The sequence below is a fragment of the Triticum dicoccoides genome, chromosome 5A (assembly GCF_002162155.2).
Source record: "Triticum dicoccoides isolate Atlit2015 ecotype Zavitan chromosome 5A, WEW_v2.0, whole genome shotgun sequence".
Lineage (NCBI taxonomy): Eukaryota > Viridiplantae > Streptophyta > Magnoliopsida > Poales > Poaceae > Triticum > Triticum dicoccoides.
Genome location: NC_041388.1, coordinates 429,965,635 through 429,987,671, shown reverse-complemented (window position 1 = coordinate 429,987,671; position 22,037 = coordinate 429,965,635). Strand labels below are relative to the sequence as shown.

General features: G+C 44.8%; 1 protein-coding gene across 1 annotated transcript; it reads left to right on the top strand.

Moving 5' to 3' along the window:
• The first annotated feature begins 14,705 nt into the window (after positions 1-14,705).
• LOC119302089 (chaperone protein dnaJ 10-like) lies at positions 14,706-19,483 on the top strand. Its single transcript, XM_037579106.1, has 10 exons — positions 14,706-15,270; positions 15,379-15,438; positions 16,170-16,252; positions 16,468-16,627; positions 17,304-17,433; positions 17,640-17,798; positions 17,916-18,094; positions 18,182-18,262; positions 18,352-18,495; positions 19,050-19,483. The coding sequence occupies exons 1-10, from the start codon at positions 15,184-15,186 to the stop codon at positions 19,149-19,151; spliced, it is 1,185 nt and encodes a 394-aa protein (XP_037435003.1). The 5' UTR covers positions 14,706-15,183; the 3' UTR covers positions 19,152-19,483.
• Positions 19,484-22,037: the final 2,554 nt, after the last annotated feature.

Below are 22,037 nucleotides of genomic sequence, written 5' to 3'. Positions count from 1 at the left end.
TCCCATGCCAAAGTATCTACTCCCTTCTAACAAAAAATTGAAACCAATATATTTCTTAACTTTAACCAAGTTTATAGAAAATATAATAATAATACCAACACCTATGAAATCAGTATTCAAAATATACAACATCTACTATATCAAATAAATATAATATGGATACATATTTCTTACTCCCTCCTATCCAGAAATAAATGTCGTGGTTTTAGTTCAGAGTAGTAAATATGTATATACTACATCAAAAAATAGAATATGCATGTATATCTCTCAAGTTTGACTTTAGACAAAACGATGACTTCTTTTTTATATATAAAGGAGAAGGCACCATCATACCCATTAAGGCTAGGATGGTTGACCACATCTCTAGTGTGGTTGAGCATATTATCCCTGGAGGTGGTGTTACTCATCTTCAATATGCGGATGACACTATGATCATGCTTGGCTGGTCAGAACTTGATATCATTAACCTCAAGTTCTTTCTCTTTTGCTTTAAAGCCATGATTTGGCCTTAAGATCAATCTTGATAAGAGTGAGGTGGTAGTGTTAGGTTAATCTGTTGACGGTCGGTAGCGGATTACAAACAACCTTAATTGCAAGTTGTCCTCTTTCCCCATTGCGGGCTTAGGTATGCCATTATCTGAATCGAGGGTCCCCAACCAAGACTTTTGCCCAAGTTGAGTCGCCTCTAGGTCCGTGCCATGGTGAGGTAGATTTACGTCCAAAGGGAGTAAAAATGTGCTTATCAACTCGTGTCTTTCTAGTCTCCCCATATATATGATGGGTTATATATTGCGTCAGAAGGGGCGCATAGCTCATTTGATAAGGAGGTATCACGCTTCATCTAGCAGACGGCTGATGGATGCCAGAAATACCTTATGATCAAGTAGGTTGATATCTGCCTGCCCAAAGACCTGGGGGTCTAGGTATTCTTGCATCCCGTCGCATGAATGTGCCCCTTATGTTGAGATGATTTTGGAGGATCCTGGGCCTTTGGCTACAACTTATTAAAGCAAAGTATTTGCAGGACTGCCCCCTTCTAGCGCGTGAGCGTAGGGATGGATCTCAATTCTAAAAGTCAGATCAAGAATGAGATTTTTCTTAGGCAGACTGTTCAAGATATCTTCCGATATTCGATAAATCAGCCGATTTATCGCTTACCGTTGTCTAACTGATAAGATAAATCGGCCGATAAATCAGCGGATATGGCGATAAATCGGCCGATATGCCGATAAACTGGCCGATTTACCCCTTATCATGAGTCGACCGATAAGTTTCTGATAAGCGATATCCCCAACGTAGGGCTCTCTATCTCCAAAGGTAATGGAAATAGGATCGTCTTCTAGCTGGACTAGTGGGTAGGTGGAGCCCTATCCTGCATTGAGTTCTTGGGGTTGTTTGCTATCTGAACAGACAGCGACTGTTGGTGTCCCCGACCTCCCACAATGGGACTTGGGATATCACGTTCGGACGAACATTTGGACATGAGTGAAATGTTGCTTGGGCTGCCCTTTAGTGACCTTTCGTCGTTGTTTGCGGACTATCAGGATGCCATATCTTGGCGCTTATTTCCCCCGGGGTTTTTCTCTATTGGGTCGACATATGGTGCTCGGTTCTCACATGGACCACACCTCTATGGAAAGCATCTCTCCCCCTCACGATCAAGTTTTTTGTGTGACAACTTCTATGGGATCGCCACCCTTCGGGGACAGAGGGCCAAGCGGAACGGGCCTGGCAATGAACTATGTCCTCTTTGTGGTGTCCCAAAGACTGGGACCGACATCTTCTTTGTCTGCTCTGCTGCTCGATTTCTTTGATCTATTGTTCGCGAGGCTATGAGACTTGACTAGGAGGCCTGGGACCTGGCAAAGTTTCTAGAAACCCAGGCATACCAGATCGGGAGGGGGAGACACCTCTTCCTACAGCATGCCACTAACTCTATATTCAAATTTTCGGCATTTTTAAGCACCGGCACTTGTTATCTAGACTCAGGATGTATATGGCGGTGGGTCCCACTAGTCCCACATATGCCATCCACCAAAAAAGGATCAAACGGCGTTGGTGGATATCCAGAAAAATTAAATGGCACAAATGGACAGCCCAGAAAAGCCCATGAAGCCAGCGGCCGACCACAACACTCGATCACACCGTTCCAATCCTCTCCCCCGCACAGTCGCACCGCGATCGCCATGCCATAGGCATCATCGCCGCTGTCTCCACCGGCAGCACCTCCCCATTCCAGTTCTCCCTTCGTTCCATGCACCGCTGTCGTTGCCATGTTTCTGGAAGAGGCCGATGTCAGGAAGCGTCGGAGACCTCGCCGCCATGTTTCTGGAAGAGGCCGCTGTCGGGAAGCGCCGAGGACCGAGTCGAGCCTTGCGGAGCGCCTCCTCTAGTATCTCTCCAATCCTGTCGATACTCTCTTCAACTCCGTCGATGGCGACGATGGTTTTGACGGCAGGTGCAGCTGGGTACGGCGAAGGAGGTCTTCGGCAACTATTTCATAGTACCTATGCTCTGCTTTCCCTCTCGCTCATCCGCCTCTCCCCTCTGCTGCGACGCAACCTACGGGAGATGGGACCGGCGGATGTCGTCTGAAGGTTGATGAACTCTGAATCCTTCATCCTTGGCACGCACTAGTGCAGTAGTGTTGTTATCAATAGTCGAGGGGCCATCAGAAGTCATTCATCCTGAAGGTGATGATTCTAATAAGCTTGTCTCTGAAGCTTGAAGCTCTCTTTTTTATGAGTTTGTCTTTAAATCCTTGAAGCTCGCTTTTGTATGTGTTTGTCTCTGAATCCTTGAAACTCGCCTCTGTATGTGTGCCAGGCTTTAGTTTTGACGCCGTTCATTTTTCTAATGGATGAACTGATGGTTTTTATGTAACAGGCGAACTGATGTGTTAAGTAAATGGATGAACCACTGTATAAATGGTCATATGTGGACGCCACGGTAACCACATAAATATTAAATGGACTTTGACATAATCCCGCGTAAGGAATGATGGTTAGTGCGGGCAAATCCCACAATGCCCAATAACATGTCCACTTACATCTTGAATCTAGACAATGAGATTGGGACCGGCTTGGCAACATGATGGACCCGGTGACTGTAGCAGCTCGCCGCCTTGCACCGTCGACTCTAGGCCAATCTATCGGCCACTTGGTGTTTTTGTCTCTTTTATTTATTTTATTACAGTATGAATTTGATAGCTGCTTTATCTATAAAGCGGTTTTGAGAGAGACAAACTGTTTTTTTTCTTTTGGTCTAAACAGGACCGACCCTGGAGTTTCGAGGGCCCCAGGGCGGACTCCATGAGTGGGCCTAGCGGCCGCGGTGGAGGAAAAAAAGAATTCCATACTTTGATATGAAAAAAATCTGGTAAAGCCATAAACTATGATATATTTTCCCCTTGTAAATAGTACTTCCTCTATAAAAAATACAAGAGCGTCTAGGTCACTACTTTAGTGATCTAAACGCTCTTAGAAATATAGAAGCATTTAGATCACTAAAGTAGTGACCTAAACATTCTTATATTTCTTTACGGAGGAAGTATATGATAATAATAGGTTGTGGTGCTTCAATAATATTGGCATCTAATTGCTTTAGATTATAAAGTAGTGTGATTCCAAAAAATAAATTTATTCATAATCTCCTTCTAAAATTTAGTTAACTGATGTGCTCATTTTCTCCTTGTTCTCTTCTCAGAATTAGATAAATGTTTTAGGCAACATATTTGTAAAAACAAAAAGGAGAACACCTCAACTTGGGGTAAATTAGCAGCAATAATGTGTGCTCCAACACTGGTGTGCTCTGCAACTATCCAAGTACAAAACGTTGAGACCACGTGACCAAGACCAGCTATCTCCTCAAAGAGTGCAAGTGTTATAAAAACAAGAATACAACTTAATTTCCATCCATCAGATTAAAATTAAGGGCTGAACGATTCATAAAATAAATTACCTCACTCGTTCGGGTTTTCCTCGCCCTAGGCGCAGTCGGCAGCCGTTGCAATGCTCCGGACTGCGGCAGAGTTTCACGGCATTGGGCCGCTCCGTCCTCCGTTTATGATGGGAAACGAAGCCATAGGCCCCGAGCTTGTGAATACTGCTATCGATTGGGTTTGGAGAATTGAAGAAGCAATCAAACTAACAGCGACGAAAAGGTCAAAAGGAAAAAAAACTGACAGCCATGGATCCGCGCAAACACGTACTCCATATACTTACAACCGATCGTTATTCGGAACGAATTCAGCGTGTGCATTCTTTGGGCTTCTTATCTACATACATATCACGATGGGCCTCTCAGGCCTTGTTGGTTCTCCACTTGTATGGTTGTACCTCAAGCATATATATATATGGCCTGGGTCGGGGCCCCTAGTTTGGCTGGGCCCCAGGCCGTCGCCCCCGCTGCCCTGGCCCAGGGCCGGCCCTGATTGCCTTACTTCATTCTTTATTTATTTTTTCTCCTGTAACCGATACACCAAGTCCCTGCAAGAAGTAAAAAAAAAGTGATCCATCTGCAGTCTATGGCTCACTATTATGTGTGTTAAACACCAACCTTTTATCCGGTCTCTCCAGCCTCTCTCCTAGTTTCCAAGTCTGATGTCATATAACTTGCTGGCTGGCTGCCAAAGCTTTCGCATGAGCTTTCTGCCTGATTATAAATATCTGAATGTCATTTGTACCATGTACAAGTTAAATATTTATTGCTCTTCCTTCTTGCTCTTTTGTTGCTACATTGATCTTTATATATACAGCGTGCTATTATGCAATTAACATTATTCAAACATTTTTCTGTACGGTGTATATAGGAAGCCAAAACGCCAGATAGGTGATGTTGTTGACAGCTCCATGGGTAACTCAAAAAATTATACTATATCGTAGTTGCCATCAGCAGCCTTTTTTAGGAAAGCCACTAATATTTTTTGCTGAAAAAAGAATACAGTATCCTCCTCCCCAATTACCGACTTTGCGCGAGCATGTGCACAACACCTGGGGCAGAATATTATTCCACGATTTTGCTTCTGTTTTCTCTCCTCGGACGAAATTAACCATCTTTCTTCATAAATCTAGTGTTGAGTTCTTCTCAATGATTGTGCTTGCAGGACATCTGGCATCATATATACTCACTAGTTCCAATCAAGATGCTGCACGTGCTGCCTGCGTGTCTCGCGCCTTTCGACGTCGTTGGAGGTGCTATCCCAACCTCGCATTCAGCAACTTAATAGTAGACTGGAATGGAGATATACATGTAAAGCATGAACCAGCAAGAAAGTGGAAGCAATTCACATTGAGCAGTTCAGACCGATGTGCCTTTTAAATGTGAGTTTCAAAATGTTCACCAAAGTGGGGACTAATAGATTGACACGGATCACACACTCGGTGGTGCAACCAAGTCAGACGGCTTTCATGCCAGGACGACATATCCTAGAAGGGGTGGTTGTCCTACACGAAACTCTTCACGAAATCCACTCGAAGAAACTAGATGGAGTTATCTTCAAAGTAGATTTTGAAAAGGCATACGATAAAGTCAAGTGGTCGTTCCTTCAGCAGGCAATGCACATGAAGGGGTTCAACGAGATGTGGAGGAATCAGGTGGATTCCCTAGTCCAAAAAGGTAGTGTCGGAGTTAGGGTTAACGATGATATAGGACACTACTTTTAGACTCATAAGAGTTTGAGACAAGGGGATTTGATGTCTCCGCTCCTATTCAATATAGTCCAGATTTGTTAGCCATTCTCATTGGAAGAGCCAAAGAGAAAGGTCATGTAGGTGGCCTAGTACCACATCTTGTTGATGGGGGAGTCTCTATCTTACAGTATGCCGACGATACTATCATTTTTATGGTAAATGATCTCGCAAAGGCCAGAAACATGAAACTAGTGCTATGTCTTTTTGAACAATTGTCGGGTTTAAAAATTAATTTCCATAAGAGCGAATTGTTCTGTTTTGAGAGAGCCAACGAAGAACAAGAGACATATAAACAATTGTTCGGATGTGAATTGGGATCTTTGCCTTTTAGTTATCTGGGCATTCCCATTCATCATCGAAAGCCGACTAATAAAGAATGGAAATGTATCGAAGATCGATTTGAAAAAAAACTTAGCTGCTGGAAGGGCAAGCTAATGTCACATGGAGGTCGGTTAGTTCTAATTAATTCAGTATTAACTAGTATGTCGATGTTCCTGTTATCTTTCTTTGAAGTACCTAAGGGGGTACGGAAGAGACTGGATTTCTATCGATCTAAATTCTTTTGGCAGTCAAATGACATTAAGAAGAAGTACCGTTTGGCTAGGTGGGATATCATTTGCAGACCCAAGGACCAGGGTGGTCTGGGCATTGAAAATCTAGAGATTAAGAATAAATGCTTAATGAGTAAATGGTTATATCGGTTGTCAGTAGAACATGATGGTATGTGGGCTGAGATATTACAAAACAAATATTTACACTCAAAAACCTTAGCCCAAGTTACCGCAAGACCTACGGATTCTCCTTTCTGGAAGGGACTCATGAGAACGAAAGATTTGTTCTTTCGAAGGGCCAAATTCTGTGTCGGCAATGGGCTGACAACAAGATTTTGGGAAGATACGTGGCTAGGGGACGAACCTTTAGCACTGCAATACCCTACCTTATATAATATTGTTCAACGTAAAGAAGATTACATGGCCAATATCTTACAAGAGGTACCCTTAAATACATCGTTTAGGAGATCTCTAGTCGAGGAACGTTAGAATTCCTGGCTACACTTGGTTAGACGGTTAATGGATGTTCAATTATCTGATCAACCTGATTCTTTCATATGGAAACTAACAAGCAACGGTGTGTTCACGGTTAAATCGTTTTATATGGATCTCATTAACTCTGGTCCAATCCCAAGATCCCTACATATTTGGAAGGTGAAGGCCCCCTTGCATATTAAAATCTTTATGTGGTTTGTACACAACCAAGTGATCCTTACCAAGGACAATTTGATAAAGCGAAGGTGGGTGGGCAGTCCACGATGTTGTTTTTGTGTGCATGATGAGACAATCCAACACTTATTTATAGAGTACCCCCTTGCGAGATTACTATGGCGATCAATTCATATAGCCTTTAACATTAATCCACCAACTAGTATTGAAGGTTTATTTGGGACCTGGCTAGCTGGTATGGATTTGATTACTGCGTCTCGTATTCGGATTGAAATATGTGCGCTTTTTTGGGCTATATGGAACTGCAGAAACAATATGATCTTTAACAGACAACATTCTTTAACATTCTAGCAGGTCATCTTCAGAGCTAGTGCCTAGATCCGTACGTGGTCCTTACTCACTCCTATGGAGTCAGGGAGCCGTTGGTTACTGGGTGCATCCAATGGGAGACGGCAGTACGGGATATATTCAACCGGTTTGGATGGCGATCTCTGCATAGAATAGGCGTTTAGTGTTCTATTCTTTTGCACATGGCGGTTGTGGCTTTCAGAGCTCTTTTTTATTTTCGCTCCTCTTGCGAGCTGTAATGGACTTAAGACTACCTTTGTTTTGAACCTCATTTTTAATAAAGATGGCCGCATGCATTTTTCGGATGCAGAGGCCGGGGGTACGCCTCCTTTTCCAAAAAAATAAACCAGCAAGAGAATTCTCCAGCAGGGTCAACCAAGTTCTGACAAGCCACTCTGGTGGCTTGAAGACTCTCAGGCTTGAATTCATTGGCCCCAGTTCCAGCGACTGTTGCTCTCTCGATAGATGGCTTCAGGTTGCCATTACACCGGTTATCGAAGAACTCAGTTTTCAGTTGTCTTCAGCATTGGCAACATACCGCTTCCCGTGCTCACTTTTATCTGATCTGAGTGGGAACTCAATTCGGCATCTACACCTTGCGGGTTGCGCCTTTGGTCCCGCGGCCAAACTCAGCTGCTTGAGAAGCCTTACACAGCTTCACCTGTATCATGTGGGCATCAAGGAGGATGAATTAGGTTGCCTTCTTTCCAGTTGTCCTGTTTTGTAGCTGTTTGCATTTGGGAATTGCAGTGGGATCACTTGCCTCAAGATACCTTGCACACTGGACCGGCTCAGGAGGCTTCACATTATCAGTTGCAACACTCTACGAGCTATAGAGAGCAAAGCTCCAAATCTCTTCAGCTTTTACTTTGCTGGTAAACGAGTACAACTCTCACTTGGAGAGCCATTGCAATTGGAGAAACTAGTATTGTCCCATCCATAGGCCCTCGATGATGCTCGTGCTACACTTCCGTCAATTGCGCCAAACCTCCAAACTCTTTGCATAACTTCGTGTCTTGGGGTATACTCTTCGGATGTTCGTATGACAATATTTATATCTTACACCGTTACACGGTAACTAATCATGGAGTATCTTTATGCAGGCCAGTAACACTATGATGCACAGTCGATTCCTCTACGTCAAGTTCCTCAGTATTTGGGTTCATACCTTCCCATTTCATGATGTGAATGATTATATGTCTTTGGTTTCATTTCTTGATGCTTGTCCATCGTTGGAGACTTTCGCCTTGACAGTAAGTCAGTGCTCATCCTTGAAAGATATATCTAGCAATTGTAAATGGTAGAACCATTAATTTACTGGCCGCTCATATGCAGACACCAACGGAACCCATGGAGCATGAGTCGATTATCGGGGACCCCTCGCATCCGAGGCAGATGCCAGGACATCGACATGGCAAGCTGAAGAGCATGAAGGTCTTGGGTTTTAACTCTACAAAAAGCTTGATCGAGCTAATGGTTCATATCATTGAGAACACAGGGTCACTCGAGTCCCTTTCGTTGGACACCACTTATTATGTTGTTAGGTGTTCTGATGGCATCAGTGACACATGCTCTAGCATGCGCGAGCGTACTCAAATGGAAGCCCCTAGACCGCTCCTGGCTATCCAAACGCACATCCAGGGGAAGGTCCCCTCCACGGTGAAGTTAGATGTTCTGGAGCCCTGCAGCAGATGCCATGCTTCTTGAGCTTTAGATGTTAAGCTCGGGTTTATTATCATGATGCTTATAGTATAATTTTAGATGGGATGTGATTGAAACATTGTGCTTGTAATTGTACTGAGTGCGTATATCAATTATCGGCAACATTATTAATGTGTATCATCACAGCTTGAGATGTTAAGTTGTTAGAATATTCAGTGGTATCTTCTTACTGGAGTTGGAACAAGCACTCGAATTACATACAGTTCATATAGTAGTTCATATAGTTGATGTTGATGCTACACTGATATCAGGTTGCAAATATGTATGATAAGCACTATTTTCATGTGTCGGTTCAATGTTTACACAAAAAGGTGAAAAACTGCATAGGTTATGCAATAGCATGCACACCTGCAGAAACCCACAAAAATTGGACCATTTTGTGATGTGTATCGGGAAAGGCATCAAACATGTAAAAATAGTAACATGATACCATCGAAGGACGGCGTTGTGGTGCCCATGCTCATCTACACCCATCATAAACAGTAAATTCAGAAATAAATTAGAAAACAAAATCAGAAAAATCTGAATTCTTTTCTTTGCTGGTGAGAAAAAATCTGAATTCTTTTGGCCCCAAAGATGCTTGAGTGTGCTATGAGCTTGCAAAATTTCATGGCCAAATAACATTCGAGGAACGGGGATCTGTAGACAGAAAAAAAGTCGGCTCTCAAAGAAACCTTTAAAAGAAGTATTTTGGAGACCTTATTTCTTTCTAGAGATTCTCAAATGTCATTTCACCATGAATATTACACACTCCTAACCGACTTGAGCATTTCCGGTGTCAAAAAAGAATATTCAGAGTTTTTTACTATTTTTTAGTTTACTGTTCATTAGGGAGAAGATATGGATTATTGGATACCATTCCTTTCTCTTTTCTTTTGTACAAGACGTAAGTGTTCAGATTTTTGTTTGGGAAAATAAGTGTTCATATTTAGCCTGACATGTATCCGTACCATTTTTTCCCGAAAACTCGGATGGGCCGCATGCAACATGGTACACAAGGGTAAATAGTTGTGCAAAATTTGCATATGTCCAAATGGTCATACAATAAGCTGAAATTTATCTAAGACTTAGATACGACATCCACCATTTCATACAAATTCAAACTACAAAATCCAAGTCTGTTTTTTCTTAAGATAAAACGTAAAAAATGTGTTTTTGTTCACCCTGGTATACATCTTGTTTTGATTCTTCACAGAGTATTTCGTCACATCATCCCATGCCAAAGTATCTACTCCCTTCTAACAAAAAATTGAAACCAATATATTTCTTAACTTTAACCAAGTTTATAGAAAATATAATAATAATACCAACACCTATGAAATCAGTATTCAAAATATACAACATCTACTATATCAAATAAATATAATATGGATACATATTTCTTACTCCCTCCTATCCAGAAATAAATGTCGTGGTTTTAGTTCAGAGTAGTAAATATGTATATACTACATCAAAAAATAGAATATGCATGTATATCTCTCAAGTTTGACTTTAGACAAAACGATGACTTCTTTTTTATATATAAAGGAGAAGGCACCATCATACCCATTAAGGCTAGGATGGTTGACCACATCTCTAGTGTGGTTGAGCATATTATCCCTGGAGGTGGTGTTACTCATCTTCAATATGCGGATGACACTATGATCATGCTTGGCTGGTCAGAACTTGATATCATTAACCTCAAGTTCTTTCTCTTTTGCTTTAAAGCCATGATTTGGCCTTAAGATCAATCTTGATAAGAGTGAGGTGGTAGTGTTAGGTTAATCTGTTGACGGTCGGTAGCGGATTACAAACAACCTTAATTGCAAGTTGTCCTCTTTCCCCATTGCGGGCTTAGGTATGCCACTATCTGAATCGAGGGTCCCCAACCAAGACTTTTGCCCTAGTTGAGTCGCCTCTAGGTCCGTGCCATGGTGAGGTAGATTTACGTCCAAAGGGAGTAAAAATGTGCTTATCAACTCGTGTCTTTCTAGTCTCCCCATATATATGATGGGTTATATATTGTGTCAGAAGGGGCGCATAGCTCATTTGATAAGGAGGTATCACGCTTCATCTAGCAGACGGCTGATGGATGCCAGAAATACCTTATGATCAAGTAGGTTGATATCTGCCTGCCCAAAGACCTGGGGGTCTAGGTATTCTTGCATCCCATCGCATGAATGTGCCCCTTATGTTGAGATGATTTTGGAGGATCCTACATGACCGGAGGGGCCTTTGGCTACAACTTATTAAAGCAAAGTATTTGCAGGACTGCCCCCTTCTAGCGCGTGAGCGTAGGGATGGATCTCAATTCTAAAAGTCAGATCAAGAATGAGATTTTTCTTAGGCAGACTGTTCAAGATATCTTCCGATATTCCGATAAATCAGCCGATTTATTGCTTACCGTTGTCTAACTGATAAGATAAATCGGCCGATAAATCAGCGGATATGGCGATAAATCGGCCGATATGCCGATAAACTGGCCGATTTACCCCTTATCATGAGTCGAGCGATAAGTTTCCGATAAGCGATATCCCCAACGTAGGGCTCTCTATCTCCAAAGGTAATGGAAATAGGACCGTCTTCTAGCTGGACTAGTGGGTAGGTGGAGCCCTATCCTGCATTGAGTTCTTGGGGTTGTTTGCTATCTGAACAGACAGCGATTGTTGGTGTCCCCGACCTCCCACAATGGGACTTGGGATATCACGTTCGGACGAACATTTGGACATGAGTGAAATGTTGCTTGGGCTGCCCTTTAGTGACCTTTCGTCGTTGTTTCCGGACTATCAGGATGCCATATCTTGGCGCTTATTTCCCCCGGGGTTTTTCTCTATTGGGTCGACATATGGTGCTCGGTTCTCACATGGACCACACCTCTATGGAAAGCATCTCTCCCCCTCACGATCAAGTTTTTTGTGTGACAACTTCTATGGGATCGCCACCCTTCGGGGACAGAGGGCCAAGCGGAACGGGTCTGGCAATGAACTATGTCCTCTTTGTCGTGTCCCAAAGACTGGGACCGACATCTTCTTTGTCTGCTCTGCTGCTCGATTTCTTTGATCTATTGTTCGCGAGGCTATGAGACTTGACTAGGAGGCCTGGGACCTGGCAAAGTTTCTAGAAACCCAGGCATACCAGATCGGGAGGGGGAGACACCTCTCCCTACAGCATGCCACTAACTCTATATTCAAATTTTCGGCATTTTTAAGCACCGGCACCTGTTATCTAGACTCAGGATGTATATGGCGGTGGGTCCCACTAGTCCCACATATGCCATCCACCAAAAAAGGATCAAACGGCGTTGGTGGATATCCAGAAAAATTAAATGGCACAAATGGACAGCCCAGAAAAGCCCATGAAGCCAGCGGCCGACCACAACACTCGATGCACACCGTTCCAATCCTCTCCCGCGCACAGTCGCACTGCGATCGCCATGCCATAGGCATCATCGCCGCTGTCTCCACCGGCACCACCTCCCCATTCCAGTTCTCCCTTCGTTCCATGCACCGCTGTCGTCGCCATGTTTCTGGAAGAGGCCGATGTCGGGAAGCGTCGGAGACCTCGCCGCCATGTTTCTGGAAGAGGCCGCTGTCGGGAAGCGCCGAGGACCGAGTCGAGCCTTGCGGAGCGCCTCCTCTAGTATCTCTCCAATCCTGTCAATACTCCCTTCAACTCCGTCGATGGCGATGATGGTTTTGACGGCAGGTGCAGCTAGGTACGGCGAAGGAGGTCTTCGGCAACTATTTCATAGTACCTATGTTCTGCTTTCCCTCTCGCTCATCCGCCTCTCCCCTCTGCTGCGACGCAACCTACGGGAGATGGGACCGGCGGATGTCGTCTGAAGGTTGATGAACTCTGAATCCTTCATCCTTGGCACGCACTAGTGCAGTAGTGCTGTTATCAATAGTCGAGGGGCCATCAGAAGTCATTCATCCTGAAGGTGATGATTCTAATAAGCTTGTCTCTGAAGCTTGAAGCTCTCTTTTTGTATGCGCTTGTCTTTAAATCCTTGAAGCTCGCTTTTGTATGTGTTTGTCTCTGAATCCTTGAAACTCGCCTCTGTATGTGTGCCAGGCTTTAGTTTTGACGCCGTTCATTTTTCTAATGGATGAACTGAGTTTTTATGTAACAGGCGAACTGATGTGTTAAGTAAATGGATGAACCACTGTATAAATGGTCATATGTGGACGCCACGGTAACCACATAAATATTAAATGGACTTTGACATAATCCCGCGTAAGGAATGATGGTTAGTGCGGGCAAATCCCACAATGCCCAATAACATGTCCACTTACATCTTGAATCTAGACAATGAGATTGGGACCGGCTTGGCAACATGATGGACCCGGTGACTGTAGCAGCTCGCCGCCTTGCACCGTCGACTCTAGGCCAATCTATCGGCCACTTGGTGTTTTTGTCTCTTTTATTTATTTTATTACAGTATGAATTTGATAGCTGCTTTATCTATAAAGCGGTTTTGAGAGAGACAAACTGTTTTTTTTCTTTTGGTCTAAACAGGACCGGCCCTGGAGTTTCGAGGGCCCCAGGGCGGACTCCATGAGTGGGCCCAGCGGCCGCGGTGGAGGAAAAAAAGAATTCCATACTTTGATATGAAAAAAATCTGATAAAGCCATAAACTATGATATATTTTCCCCTTGTAAATAGTACTTCCTCTATAAAAAAATACAAGAGCGTCTAGGTCACTACTTTAGTGATCTAAACGCTCTTAGAAATATAGAAGCATTTAGATCACTAAAGTAGTGATCTAAACATTCTTATATTTCTTTACGGAGGAAGTATATGATAATAATAGGTTCTGGTGCTTCAATAATATTGGCATCTAATTGCTTTAGATTATAAAGTAGTGTGATTCCAAAAAATAAATTTATTCATAATCTCCTTCTAAAATTTAGTTAACTGATGTGCTCATTTTCTCCTTGTTCTCTTCTCAGAATTAGATAAATGTTTTAGGCAACATATTTGTAAAAACAAAAAGAAGAACACCTCAACTTAGGGTAAATTAGCAGCAATAATGTGTGCTCCAACACTGGTGTGCTCTACAAGTATCCAAGTACAAAACGTTGAGACCACGTGACCAAGACCAGCTATCTCCTCAAAGAGTGCAAGTGTTATAAAAACAAGAATACAACTTAATTTCCATCCATCAGATTAAAATTAAGGGCTGAACGATTCATAAAATAAATTACCTCACTCGTTTGGGTTTTCCTCGCCCTAGGCGCAGTCGGCAGCCGTTGCAATGCTCCGGACTGCGGCAGAGTTTCACGGCATTGGGCCGCTCCGTCCTCCGTTTATGATGGGAAACGAAGCCATAGGCCCCGAGCTTGTGAATACTGCTATCGATTGGGTTTGGAGAATTGAAGAAGCAATCAAACTAACAGCGACGGAAAGGTCAGAAGAAAAAAAAACTGACAGCCATGGCTCCGCGCAAACACGTACGTACATATACTTACAACCGATCGTTATTCAGAACGAATTCAGCGTGTGCATTCTCTGGACTTCTTATCTACATACATATCACGATGGGCCTCTCAGGCCTTGTTGGTTCTCCACTTATATGGCTGTACCTCAAGCATATATATATATGGCCTGGGTCGGGGCCCCTAGTTTGGCTGGGCCCCAGGCCGTCGCCCCCGCTGCCCTGGCCCAGGGCCGGCCCTGGGTCTAAAGGTTCTACAGTACCGCCTCCATGTCCAAACCCAACCCAAGCCGGGCGTCTCCTCCACCGGCTCCGGTCACCCACCAGTCTACTCTGGTGGCTCGGCTCCGGTCTCCGGTCGCCGGTGGGCCACGTTGTCCACCACCTCTACTGCATCGCCGCAAATCCAACCCGCGGCGATTAACGAGAGGGAGGGAATCAATCCCCATTGGAACTGGAGGCGTTCCAAATCGGGCGGGCTTCTCCGCCATGTCAACGTGACTCATCCCCCCACTATTCCACGCGGAGCCGTCGAAAAAGAAAGCAGCAAAACGAAATTATTCGCCCCTTTCCATTCCACGCCCTTTATGGTCGGCCGGGGATCCCACCCCCCTCAGCCGCCACACCCGCGCCGGCCTCCCATTCCTCCGCCCCGCCCACCACGCCGCGACGCGGAGCAGCAGCAGCAGGAGGAGATCTCGGGAGGAGGCGGCGCGCGAGATCCGGCGCCGGAGCGGCGGCTGTCTGTCTGATTGATTGAGTGATCGGTCGATTGGTTGGCTCGACGATGGTGCGGGAGACCGGGTACTACGACGTGCTCGGGGTCAGCCCGGCGGCCACCGAGGCCGACATCAAGAAGGCCTACTACGTCAAGGTCGTGCCACTGCCACGCCCTGCCGCGCGCGCTTTCCTGTCCCGCTCCGTCTCCACCGGCGAACTTCGCTCTCATTCCGGTTTGCTGGTGTCGTTGTTGTTGTTGCAGGCGAGGCAGGTCCACCCCGACAAGAACCGCAATGACCCCCTCGCGGCCGAGAAGTTCCAGGCAAGTGCTCCCTCTCCCATGCCGCTGTTTGCTTCCCCACTGCCAATAACTTCTCTTGTGACCGTGAGACATCAGCATCATCTAAATTCTGCTGCAACTATCGCCAACAGTGCTGCCAGCGACTGATCAGGCAGTTAGCTATTCAAGTGTCAGAACTGATGTAAATTAGTGGTAGATAAAAGGGGGATCATGCGTCTTCATTAGGCGCCCTGCAAGCCTTTCAGGGATTTAGTCAGCTTTTACATGGATGATGAATGCCAATGGTGGTAGCGACATCGATAGTTCTTTCCTCCTGCCTTGCTGGTAGGAATCAGAATTGTATTACAGTGCTTCACTTGGAAAAGTCCTTCAGTTACCATAGTTGCTGCCCCTGTTACTAGCTCAGGGACAGGGAGGGGCATACCAAAGCAGCTATTGCATCAGGTGATAACGGGCATCGATGTTGCAACCTTGCGGAATAACAAACTGATGCTGCAACTGTTTTTATTTTGCCCTGATGTTGAAAGTCATCTTACAGTCCATGGGAACTCAACTACAAACTCGTGAATTACCAAGAACATTTGTATTTCCATGTCTAACGACGAGTAGGTGTTCTTTTTGCTGTAGTAGTGCTACTTTGCAGTGCATCTTGTCACTTCAAAACACTATCTGGCTTTGTAAGACAGGAAGATGTGATTTGCAGAGCTATCCTTTTATTTATAGTGTGTTTACCAAAGCTACCGTAATTGCAGGAACTGGGGGAGGCATACCAAGTACTTAGTGACCCTGCACAGCGTAAAGCATATGACTCAGATGGGAAATCTGGTATTTCAACGTAAGTGTGACCCACAAATACTTACTGTGAACTTGTTGGAATAATTTCGAAGAATTAGGGTGTTCTTGGGAGATGTATTAGCTTAGTTGACTACCAAATTGTTCCGTTGTTTCCTAGATATAGGTTTAACAATGTAATTGGTGGTTTCGTCTCATATGCTGCAGAAACTGGTGAGATGATTTCCTTCTTACTAGTTTCCTGCCATCATTATACAGGGAAGCAATGATTGATCCAGCAGCAATTTTTGCAATGTTATTCGGTAGTGAGATTTTTGAGGATTACATTGGTCAACTGGCGATGGCATCCATGGCTTCGCTTGATATTTTTGGTGAAGATCCACAGATTGGTGCAAGGAAGTTACAAGAGAAAATGCGAGTATGTCCTTGTTAACAGAATAGTTTATGTGCTTTCTTGATTTTGAGATTCAGAAATATTCCTTCGAAGATTAGGATCTTTTTGTAGCTTCCAACTGTATATTGTACAAACAAGCCATAGTACATGCTAAAATTCTAGCACAATTCCTCTGCTACACTAAAGGCCACAATGCCTCTGGGAAAGCCTTCAAACCCAAGAACATAATGAAAGTTGAATGTTAGGATGTATATTATGTCACCTCTTGGTGTTCCTGTTTGCCCGTTCGCTACGCTTCTCATTTTAGTACAGCCGTGTCATTTTCAATGTTATACACATTTTTGTACTTCAACCCCTGGCCCATCTCTATATATGCAAGGTAAACTAGTGAAACTCAAACATTGCATGATACACTTTTCTTTCAGTATGACATTTCTCATGCAGAAGATCAGTCTTTACGCTTTTCAGTCTCTGCATAGGTCTGTTTAGTCTTTGCTGTAGCAATTAGATGAAATTAGGGGCTGATGGCTTAATTGTTAGATTGCAAAAGCATGCTTTGTGACATTATATTGTATTGAATAAAAAAAGAGATGTTAGCTAACATGTGTCTTTTTTTTCAGTGCTGTAATTATGTAAAGTACTAAGCGGTACCATACTCTTCATATTGTCGTATATTTAAGGCTCTTAACAACTACTGCAGGCTGTACAAAAGGAAAGGGAGGAGAAACTTGCAGAGAAACTGAAGAATAGATTGCACATTTATGTTCAAGGAAACAAAAAGGAATTTATCCAGGTTGCTGAGGCTGAGGTGGCTAGACTTTCTGATGCAGGTGACAAACTTTTTCCTCACTTGCTAACTACTCTGTCTATTTTTCCTTTAAACTTTGTAATTGCCTCTTGCTGCCTTTTCTGCTTTTATTCCTTCCCAGTAGCTCTGGAAATGTATGGCCACTTTTTCCTTGTGTATTCCTCAACATAAATCAAACTTTGAGACTTCACTTTTCAATGTTATTTTCTGATTTTGCATGTCCTGCAGCATATGGGATTGATATGCTGAGTACTATCGGTTACATGTATTCAAGACAAGCTGCCAAGGAGCTTGGAAAGAAAGCTATCCTTTTGGGGGTTCCTTTTATAGCTGAATGGTTTAGGAACAAAGGTCATTTTATTAAATCCCAAGTGACAGCTGCAACAGGTAAAGCTTACTTTATTATTTAGTTTCTTGAATAGCAGTTTTGATTTCGATATTTGCAATGTTGGTGCTAGCAATATATATTTATATTTTGGCTTGAAATTTGTTTTGTTTCTGTAGGTGCAATAGCTCTTATGCAGTTGCAGGAAGATTTAAAAAAACATCTCAGTTCGGAATGTAATTACACTGATGAGCAACTTGAAGCTTACATGCAAAGTCATAAAAAGGTTATGGTGGATTCCTTATGGAAGCTTAACGTTGCTGATATAGAGGCAACTCTGTCACGTGTCTGTCAAATGGTTCGTCTTCATGTTGGCACTATCCTTGCTGCTCTGTTTTTGTAATCTTACTCATTATCATAAGTTGTAACATTCTACCAATACCAGGTTCTTCAAGAGAGCAATGTCAAGAGAGAGGAACTAAGAGCTCGAGCTAAAGGATTGAAAACTTTAGGCAAAATATTCCAGGTATCATTCTTTGTATATCCAGTCATTCACTTGTGTGCTCTGATATGTAAGTTGTTTGGTGTGAACTAAGTTTGGTTATTTCGACATAGCGTGTTAAGCTCAATAGTGAAGGAGAAGCAGCAACAATGAAGCATACGATAAATAATTTGGATGATAATGTTGGCACCTCTCCGGATTCATCACCAAAATCTCCAAGGGTGCAGCCGTTCGATGCAAACCCACCATATTCTCAGGTGCCTACCATCTTCTGAGATCATTATTGTGACATGTGTAGCATATTAAAATGCAAGTTTATATACATGGCTGATTTCTGAATTATCATTAGATACAAAAATCAAAATTAGATTCCAAAAATGGACTTTGTCATGATTTATTGAGTTCAAGCTGTATCGAGCTTTAGTTAACCCAATTTTTTGTTACATGCAAACACGGTTTATTACTACCATCACACTAGATCAGATGACAGATTGACAGGTACGGTGAGCTTTCCAAATGATCTTAGCTATCTGCTCTAGACCCATCACCAACAGGCCAACACTTAACTGCCAAATAAGATTTATCTTTTATCCATTACCTAACCGACAAAACTTTTGACAGACGCCAAAAGAAATTAAAAAAAAAAATTGATGTTAATTCGCATATCAGCAAACTCACTATCACTGCTTGTTCCATTGGTTGTACCCCCACACTGACACACACAGCTCTCTTTATCAACTCACAGTAGAAATGCTTATATATGCTTCCATAAAACAGAAGGCTCAGAAATGTTATTCTTCTTTTTGTCCAGAGCCCATATGTGGAGGCCCCTCAGTTCGGCGGCACACATAGTCCGTTCAACTTCCCGATGCCCACCGCTCCGCCTGGTGCGCAGAGGAATCCTGTCCCATGACCCATCCAGGGCCACCAACTTTTTTTCCGTGGGTCATCTTTTTTGTACAATATTATTGCTTGTGTTAGTAGATGATCACATGGCGTTCATTTGTGCCACTAGTATAGTAGAGCGAAGAAGCAGCTGGGTATTATCAATTTGCTTTCTTCGGATGTATAATCGATCGATTAAAATGATCCATACGTCGACGGGATCCCCGTGTTGTGTACAGGCGTGTCGCGCTGCTTCTGACGGGTTGTCGAGGCAGCGACCGGTCGGCATTGTTGTATACATAAACTATATCACATCACATATATTTTTCCCTTGTGTCTATGGGTGCATAATTGTTTTAATATATGGCCCATTTGTGCAAAACTGTTGTGGATCATCTCCTGTTATCTGAAAGTGTTCACTCTCGCGAGTCCATATTATATATCCGAATTGTCTGCGTGTGTGTGTGTGTAAAGTACAGTATAAGCACTGACTGCATTGTACAATTTTCTACTACGAACTTGTGTGGTCTGCACTCTGCTTGGTTGTGGTGGTCTGTACAATTTTCTACCCGGGCATGGGTGCAAACCTGGTGCTAGATGGTTGTGGTGGAGCCAGCACTCTGCTTGGCACAAGGAGACGCGACTGCTGTTCATCGTCGCCCTTCTGTGAAGTGGTCGGTTCGTCCGCAAACCGCAATGGTGTCGGTGCTGGAGAGCAGATCACGCCAGCTGAGCTGATGCGGTCGTCTCCAGATGCCCGTACATGGAGTTCTGTCAGCGCCCTGGCAAGCCGGCGCCATCGCTTTTCTGCCCGTGCTGTCCGACGGTGCAAACCGCCGGCGGGGTCACTGAAGATCAATGTGGACGGGCTTCTTTTTCTACGCCTCCGGTGAGCGGGAGGGTGCGGTGGGGGTTTTGCGCCGGGGACAGCAACGGCGAAGTCTGCGGCGTCGGGCTGAAGCGGGGGCGCGTGTGGAGGCGCTCCAGCTACTCAGTTTAGCTTCTGAAGTACTCATCGTTTAGTTTCACGGATTATTATTATACTACAAAGTCAAGTACGGTAACGCACGACTCGCCCACCGGCTCTGTGATTCATGTGGTGGCCAACGACATCGCTGTGCCATGTGCAGCGCCAGCTGTGCAAGCACCTGTCCAGTTGGTACCCTATCCGCGGCGGCAAGCAAAAAAACGTATCGCCTGCGCTGCGTAACACAGTCTCTGTCAGCTCGGCCGTGCCGTCAACGGGCCATTTTACTAACCTTAAACGTGCCCTCCTCGTCAAACAGTCAGGCAATAACCTAATGGCCGCCGGCGCGTCAAGCTAAAGCTTGACCAGCACAGCACAGGCGCTTGTAATACACCACTTAATCTTCCGCCGCCGCCGCCGCGCTCCCCGGAAGCGAACACCACCCCACCACCGCGCGCAACCGCTGCCTATTTCTACTTCTTCCCGCACGGACCACCACCAAGCTCCACACCACGAGCAACCTCGCCCGGCCGCAGTTGACCGTCACAGCTCAGGCGATAAGAGCAGGCTGACCATGTTGGCGAGGCTCATGGCGCGGCTCCGCGGCGGCGAGCACGGCGGGCGCCGCGCCTGCTACGGCATCGCGGCGACATGCGCGTGGCTGCTCCTCTTCTGCGTGCTCGCCGTCGCCCTCCGCAGCGTCTGGAAGGCCTTCGCCTTCGCCAGCCTCGCGCTGGCGGCCTTCGGCGCCGTCGACCACTTCGCGCCCGACATCTGGTGCGCCGGTGCGCCAGGCGACGGCGAAGGCGCGCCGGAGCGAGACCAGTCCACGGCGCCGGCTTCGGCTCGACGGTTCGGGCTTGGGCGTGCCGCGATCGACGCCCTGCCCACGTTCGCGTACGGCGCCGACGGTGGCGACGTCGACGTGGACCTTGAGTCGGGGGGCGACACCGCGTGCTCGGTGTGCCTGGAGGACCTGCGGGCCGGCGAGCTGGTGCGGCGGCTCCCGGCGTGCAGGCACGTGTTCCACGTGGAGTGCATCGACATGTGGCTGCACTCGCACCGGAGCTGCCCTCTCTGCCGGTGCGACCTCTCGCCGCCGCGGAAGGTTGTTACCAAAGCGCCGGCGGTGGAGAGTGGAACGCCTGCTGATGACGCTTTGCCTGCGGTGGTGGCGGCGACGGTAGCAGAGACGGAGCCGCCGGCTGATGATCATGATGCTTCGCCGCCGGTGGTGACAACAGAGACGAAACCACCTGCTGGTGCTTTGCCGACGGTGTAGATCCTCTGTTTAAGAGTTTTTTAGGCTAGAAAATGACATTTTTTTATGCACGTCACCCATACACACAGTAGGATCGTCGCTCTTTCGTGTTGTAAATCTTGTGCATTCCTCTGTATTCCGCCTGTATATACATGCTGAGACTTGACACTACAGAAATTAAACAGATCTTGTTAATTGACAATACGATGTAGGAATAGTGCTCTAAATAATATTTTCTACGCTACATAATATTTTCTTCTAATTATGTCCCTCTAAAAAAAATCCTTTACAGATTTGTGCTAGGTGGGGGAACGTATCTGGTGCACCAAGGCAATTGGTGCTACCGGTGCACCGGACCCCGTTGCACATTAAAAAAATCCAAACAAATCCGGAAAAAAATTAGTGCATCGATACAACATCAATGTATCTTGTCACTAAAATTCAAATCAAAAATCAAAACAATGGTCAAGATACAAAAATGACAAATTTGACGTCCATGTGCTAATGGGCCAAAACTGAAGTCCAACTTCTGTTATGTACTATTCAATGTCAAATTTGTTATTTTTGTATCTCGAGCAATGTTTCGAATATTGATCTAAATTTTATGACAACATACATTCATGTTGTGTCAATGCACTAATTTTTTCCGGAATTTTTTGAACATTTTTTAATGTGCAACAGACGAT